The sequence below is a fragment of the Notothenia coriiceps genome, unplaced genomic scaffold, assembly GCF_000735185.1.
Source record: "Notothenia coriiceps isolate Sejong01 unplaced genomic scaffold, NC01 NC01_scaffold00022052, whole genome shotgun sequence".
Lineage (NCBI taxonomy): Eukaryota > Metazoa > Chordata > Actinopteri > Perciformes > Nototheniidae > Notothenia > Notothenia coriiceps.
Window position 1 is genome coordinate 37690 of NW_011354753.1, and position 7566 is coordinate 45255.

General features: G+C 39.0%; 2 protein-coding genes across 2 annotated transcripts in view; both read right to left on the minus strand.

The window, feature by feature from the left end:
- LOC104953658 (copper-transporting ATPase 2-like) overlaps nt 1-3657 on the minus strand; it is a gene marked incomplete at its 3' end in the record, with an annotated part of 39925 nt that extends 36268 nt beyond the window's left edge. Inside the window, exon 1 of the mRNA XM_010780628.1 lies at nt 3502-3657. Within this exon, the coding sequence (XP_010778930.1) occupies nt 3502-3657 (156 nt within the window). The remainder of the gene's footprint in view (nt 1-3501) is intronic.
- A 713-nt stretch (nt 3658-4370) lies between these two features.
- LOC104953657 (polycomb protein eed-like) overlaps nt 4371-7566 on the minus strand; it is a 6642-nt gene continuing 3446 nt past the window's right edge. Inside the window, exons 3-4 of the mRNA XM_010780627.1 lie at nt 6141-6214; nt 4371-5177 (exon numbers count right to left, since the gene is read on the minus strand). Coding sequence (XP_010778929.1) covers nt 5051-5177; nt 6141-6214 — 201 coding nt within the window. The 3' untranslated portion in view covers nt 4371-5050. The remainder of the gene's footprint in view (nt 5178-6140; nt 6215-7566) is intronic.

Below are 7566 nucleotides of genomic sequence, written 5' to 3' on the forward strand. Positions count from 1 at the left end.
GGGGGGGGTTACCTTGGTTGCTGATTGGCTAATGGTTACACAAGCCACAAAAACATTATGACATCATGAAGTGGCCAAAATCTGATCAGCTCATTTTCAGACAGGTTTTTATAGAAATGGATCAAAAAGAGAGAGAATCTTTGTTCCTGAAACTTTCAGAGTCTCTTTCCACAGAGGGGACACATGTTTATAAAAGACATGAAAAAGTGGATTTTGCATAATAGGTGGCCTGAACATGTTTCACATCTTAAATGCCTTGTTTAAAACCTCCAACTTCAAATACCGGCTCTCAATAAGAAAAAAAATCCAATGTTGATTAACAGCTGGTGTCACGTCCTTTATATTGTTGAGCTGATTAAGTATGCGTGTGTCATATTTGAAAGGAAATCAGATTTGTAATTACTATCAATTTATTTTGGAGTCTTAGATCGCATCAGCCCCAATTCTGTATATGGCTTCATCTCCTGGATTTATTTTCTTAATACACATATTAAGATTGAATCAAATATGACAGCCTATTGAATTGCTTGTTTTCCATTCTGTTATCATGGTTGACTTTTTTAACACATTTTATTCCTAGAAATTATGAAATTATGTGCCAAATCTGGCAAAAATGAATAAATACAAAAATATAGATTATTTCTTTGAACAGGCATTCAGGATTCACCACAACGTACTACTTGTTTTGCATCGTGAGCTAAACGTTTAACACCTTTAGGAGTTTAGGTGCCGAAGAAGTTATAAAATGTGAGTTAAGATTCGTGGGTAAAACCACAACTTGTCATACCAAGAGTTGTAATCTCCCAGTGAATCGACTGAGCAAGGACACTCTCTGGCACTGGAATCTTTCTTTAAGGCTTCCGAGTTCCTGAGTATGCATGCTGTTACATACTGAAGGAGATCCCCAAATCTACTTTGAATGAGGGGGCCAGATTAGGTGCTAAATTCAATCCGAATGGGTAGAAAAGCACTCCTCCAATAGGTTATAATCTGGAATGGGGGTCCAACAGAAGAAGGTGCAGCTGATGTCACATGACGTGAATAAGCCTCCCAACGTGACTCTGCTTAAAGTCAGTATTCACCGCACCTCACAGGACTGAAGAGAGAAATGAACAGCTGTACTGAAAACAGCAAATGTACATTTTTGTATGGAATTTCCCTCTCATGCTGCTTAACCTTTCTGAATAAATGCCTCTCATAACGTTTAGAAATGACCCTTCAGAAGTCTTGATTTGTTAGTTCAAGAAGAAAGACCGTTTTGTTTCAGAACATAGGCTAATGGTGATGTGTATTGAAAGCAATACTGTTGGCATCAAAGTAAGGGTCTGAAAGGATCGGTATACAAGAGAACTTATTTCTGAATCCTGAAAGTATACTACCACACATGTTCCTTTAAGATGTACAAGAGTATTCTAACCATTTACATTGAATGTAGCACTCCTTTAAGGAGGGCCTAAAAACCTTTCTTTTAAAAAAACATTTTATTAAACGTGTGTTTTTAAGTATGTATTGTATGCCCCTTGTAGCACTTTGGGATTGCTTTTAGTAATGAAAGGTGCTTTACAAATCAAATGTATTATTATTATTATTATTATTAGTAGTAGTATTTATTTGTATTAAGATTGAAAGTGCTAATTCTTGAATTGATATAAAAGCACTTAATCCTGAAGAGCAATTATTCCTCGAGGTGTACTTTTTAAATTGTCCAGATTTTCTCCCCTCAATCCCAAACATGGTGAATACGGCAGTGACTACATCTGTCCACATGTGCTCCTTTCTGTGATACGAGGCAGCGGATAAAGAATCTGTCTCTGCAGCAGTGAGGGGTGTTATCTTTACCACACTGTAAACTTTGTCCTAGTGCCATTACTGCATTTTATGGTTTGTTGATCAGCCATGAGTTGAAGTAGGAACTAGCTTCAATTACAACTACGTTTTTCCCCCAAACTAAATTGGATTCAAAGAATTGCAGTTCATGTGCGTTAAACAACAGATGGACTGTGGTTCCATCTGGAGTAAAAAGGACCTCTGACTTTTATAAATCTTATTTTATTGATCATCTAAATACAGTTTAGGCACTTGTCTTCTCTTGTATTTAATTTGTCATTTGTTTTTGTCTGGTTGTGTTTTTGGAGAACCTGATTATGTCTTCAAGAATCGTTCTGAGATGAGTTGCATGGTTACTTGACTTTCACCTGGCCTTTGTCCAAAACACACACAATAAGTGTATTCATCCACAGCAACATGAGCAGCGGGATGTTCCAGATGATACATAATCTCTCATTTCACTTCCTCACAATACAACTTGTGTCCAATGCAGGATGGGTGGAGAACGCTCAAATGAAGCGACACAGGTGTTTGTAACCGATTAGATTTAGCCAGTTTCTAGCTGCGAGCTATTTGACATGACACAGTGTGTACAAGGCATTTCCCTTTTGAATCTAAATGAGAGGTTAAACTAATACAACATATATAAAAAAGTGAACATAGTTTGGTGAAGCAGAAATACTGTAGACGCATTTAAGAATGAGTGATTATACTTCAGTTAAATGTTGAGGTACTTCTACTTTACTTGAGGATGTCCACGTTTTGCCAATGCCACTTTTCAGAGGGGAAATACTGTACTCCAAAAATGTACTACTTTTCTGTCAATTGATTAATCAAGAAATGGTAAAGAGAAAACATGAATAATAATAATAATAATAATACATGGTATTTATATAGCAATTATCCTGGTGCTCATAAGCTTTATATCACATTTTACGTATGAGACTAACATGTGATTTAACCGGTGCTCCCCTGATCTGAAGATGAGCGCACTAAACCGCTGAGCCACAGGTGCCCCTTTAGTAGCCATTAGAAGCATGTACCGGAATAAATAAATACTGCATTGCAAACAAATGGTCCCATATATAACAACATACCGCATCTCTACATATATGCCAGCAATTCCATTCCAGTGTCTGTGGAATTACAACAGAGAAATGTTTTCAGTAGTTTATAGAATCAAATAAAAAACAAGTTTACTCAAACTAATACCTATAAAAAGTCAAACCAGAGAAACTGATGATTTTGTAGTGGTCTCTTCATTTTTTCCAGAGCTATATATTACGTTATTGGATTATTACTGATGCATTCATATGTAAATAGGATTTTAACTGTAGTTTCTTCAAGTTTAATCTAACAAAATGTAAATCTGAATTTTTCTCAGTTCCCTGTCATATAAATGACTAAAAGGCACATTATTAGAATTGAAAAGTAACGTACACAACACGTGTAACGTTAGTTACAGTCCCTTTCACAGCTGCAGCTCTGACCTTTTGCATACATCACAGAATCATCAGTGGATAGGGTCTCCAGTCCATAGTGCCCTTACATTCTAAACTAAGTTAACCTAAACTACAGCGGAGGGTTCTCTGTCCTGACAACACTTTAAAAACAACACTTTCCTCATAAATCTGAACATCAGCTATAGATATATATCCGCTCACGGAGGCCTACCTTGCACAGAGGCGCGCAGTGTCTCGTGCTGCCGGCCGCGTGGACACTACAGGTGCAGTCCGGTTTACACTCCACCATACAGAGCTGCTCCCCCGCGCCCTGCGATGCCTTGAAGACATACTTGGAGAGGCTTTTAGGCGACTTTGGTGAAAACATGTTCGGGCAGCTTTAATTCCGTTTACCTTATCTTCACCAATCAATGTCGCAGGGCAAAAGTCCGCAACGCGCGCGCTCCGGCCCGCGAGATAAGAGCGCAGCGCAGAGCCCGCGCGCACCCCTTAAAAAACCTCTTTTTTTTGGTGGTCACTTTGAGTGGGAGGTTTTTGATCAGAGGGAGTTAGAAAGGTTGTGGGGAAAGCACATGACTCCTGAGAGAACATATACACGGTTTGGAACGGTTTCACACTTCGGGAACACATTGAACAGGCCTTAAAGTGAAAGTTATAAAAACGTGTGAAGTTCTTTAGTGTACAACTAAGTTCGAATCAACTCAATTTGGTACTTGTGGGTTAGCTGTCGCCACTTTTTAAAGTTTTTTCCATACTCTCTAAATACGCACTCGAGGTTAGGGTTAAATTAAAAAGTGGAGACAGATAACCTACAAGTACCTTCAATTTATTTCAACAATGATAAAATGGCAAAACATCCACAATTCTCACCACTTTTATTATAGGGTGATGAGGTCTCACAATAAAAGCCAGTTTGCTTATTGATGGATTTTTCATATCCATTATCTATTCTATTCCCATGTATATTTTTTTCAATCAGCAGACTGTTACCTTGTAATAGGTTATTTCGATTACCTTAGACTCAAAACAAAATAAATAATTGTACTTTGTTAATCCGTAATAATTGCACAAACGAGTATATATTTACAAAATACATTTTATTTACTAAAAGCCTCTAGTATCACTGTAAATGATGCAACAACAGTCAAAGTGTACGTTTGTGGGGGAAAAGGGGACATCAAAGCAAACCAGGAGGTTTTTGAAAAGAAGATGCAAAGGAATGTAAAAACAAAAAGGACAAAAATCTTCATTTCTTTTTGTCTGAACTGGGGAATTCAAATTGTGGCACGCTGTAAAGAACATCTATCTTTGGTACCAATAAAAGCATTTCCTAAAACAAAAATCCGCCAGTTGAATGAGATGATTCCACTTGTATTAGTTCAAAGACTGCATAGAGATGAAGAAGGCACATAGTTGAGTATTTCACCAACATGCTGTTAAACATCCTTAACCTTTTCCTATCTCAAATATTCCTCTATGGTTTGGAACAAAGTCCTTCTCTTCTCTTTTACACAACAATGTTCTCTTCAAAAAGGAAAAGCGAGTAACACTGGTGTTTTGCTGGTTATAAAATCTTCCCTGTTCTCAAACATCCGGCAGGAGACAAACAGGAAATGCAAACCAGCAGAATCATCTCATCTGGCCTCGGCATGATTTATCTCCCATTTGAAAAGAAATGCTGTATTTTGGTACAGCAGGGCTAATATTTAGGACATGTGGAAGCAACAACAACTCCAAACTCTTTCTTCGGGTGAGTCTGTTCAGCGCTGTCGATCCCAGCGCCAGATGGAGGCGTCGTCACACACGGCGATCAATATGCTGCTGTCGCGGCTGAAGCTGGTCTGCCGGATGGCCGAGGTGCATTTGGGGAGGGTCAGTGTGATGCACCTGTAGAGCAGAGGGGAGGCGGGTTAGGGATTGGTGCTGTTAGATCAGATGATTCCACTAATGCAGCCTGGGGGAATCCAGAAGTGCCAATTTCAATGTATCCAATGCACGGTGTGCGGTCCTTATTCTGACGCTACATTACAAGATCTGCAGTCCAAACCGTTAAGTGGAGCTCGTAATGATTTGCAATGTGTTAAATTAGGACTAAGGTTATTTTAATAATAGATGTGTTATTGATCCCTTTATTTCATGAAATGTCTGAAGTTTTCAACCTCACAGGGTCTTCAAACTAATTGGTTTTGCAATTATTTTCGATTAGATGAAAAATAAAATGTATGAATCCCCAGAAAAGGTTTTGTCTGACCTGAAAAAGTCCATTCATTATTTAAATCAGTGCCACCGTTTTCCAACTTTGATGGGTTTAGAAAAAGAGACAAAATGAATGAATATATTCTCTCGGTGGAAATAAAACAAAATGATGAATAATGTTCCTCTGTAAAAGCTTAGCTAAAGTAAATAAGTAACCTTTAGCTAAGTTATTCTAGCTTTTTCATGTAGCAGTCAAGTATATACAAGATTACTTTATGAATCCCCGGGAACACATATTACGCCAGATTGCAAATAAATGATATAATAAATAGATAATGTAATGACATGTAGACACAAGTATACTGACACGATGGTGCCTTATTGAATAACAATCATTGAGGTAATACAAATATAAACCTCAATACAAAATAAGACAATTCTACAAGCGGTCAGACATTTGGTTTCTGTCCACACCCTGTATTCTGGAAAACATCTGTTAGTGAGCCTGAAAGCTTTTAGTGCAGGAAGTTAACATGGTGTCATCTTTTCACCACTTAGGTAGGAAACATGAGCAGCTCATTCACATTCTTGTGGATGTATCATCTTTGAGTGTCCTGGCTGTCGGTGAGGATTCAAATTCATTCCTGTTCTTACTTTGCTTTGTGAGGGTCTTCCACTTCCAGGTCCCACACATAGAGTTTCCCCACCTGGTTCCCCAGAGCCAGCATCTGCAAACCACATGGGAGTAAATATCAGCAACAGACTGAGACCCTATTTACACGGGAGCGTAAACGGACAAAATTCATTATCAAAAAAGTCTTCTAACGTGTCCGTTCAAACGCATTCGGCTCATTTAACGTGTCCGTTCACACGAGACCACTGGAGACGCTGTAGTACATATGCCGGGCCTGTAAGTGGCGCTGTACTTCTGCCACAAAATACACCAATAGCAGCAAAGAAGACCCCCGAGCATGGTTGCTCTTCTGTTTATTCTCCGCGGTGGATTTAGCAACATGTAGTTCATGTAGTTCTCCATGTCCACTTGTTGCTGGTGGTTGTGGTAGAGGAGCTGTAGATGTTGCACTAACATCTGTAGCAGTAGCAGTAGCTACTGAGCATGCTACAGCAGTGAGCAGCAGAGGTGGGGAGAGGCGGGGCTATGGCTTCATCGTTATCAGGAAATGATCGTATAGGGCGTACACACTGAGCCGTTCGGCCCCCCAGAGCGTTCCGTTAGCAGATCTATCCACCTTGGGACTAGGGCTGCAACAAACGACTAATTTGATAATCGATTAATGAGACGATTAATCCACTATTCGGACTATTACTGTATGCCTTGCACAATTTCTCAAACGCTCTTATTTAGCCATCAACTTTTAGGTTTAGCTTGAGGTTGTTTTAGGCATGTGGAAACTAACAATGAAGACAATAAAGATGAATACTTGATTCAAAAATACAAATATTATTAAATTAACTAAACAAATTGTGAACAAAATTAACATTGCTTTTTATTTGAATTAAATAAATAATATCTCACATCAAAAGAAACAACAATGTTTTAACAAATCGTATTAAATAATGTGATGACAGAACTGTAAACAGAATAGCTGAAACTTTAACAAACAAAAGAACTCAGTTACCTCTAATCATTAACCTTTGTTTTTATAAATGAGTTAACTCCGTGTGTTGCTGCTAGCATACATAACACCTGACGTGGAAACGTTACTGGTGGATGGGGCTACAGAGCTACTAGAAAGACAGTGGAACCCGGTGCATTCCTCCGTCTGGATGTGGAGCACTTTTGCTAAATGTTTAGACAAAATGCTCGTGTTACCGCCCTCACATGCTAAACTCTTATTGAACTTTTGGCAAGGAGCATTGTCCAGATGGAGACGGGTAAAGTGTAACCACACCTTGGAGCGCTTCTCTCCACCATCTCCGCAGTGTGTTGCTGCATGTAGCAGCTGCGTGTGTGTAAACTGCCCCGCCCCCTCGCACACAGACGGGGGAGAGAGATCTCGTCTGGATTGGAAAAGCTTGTAAAAACTACACCATAGACGCATTTTTGTTTTGTCTTTTT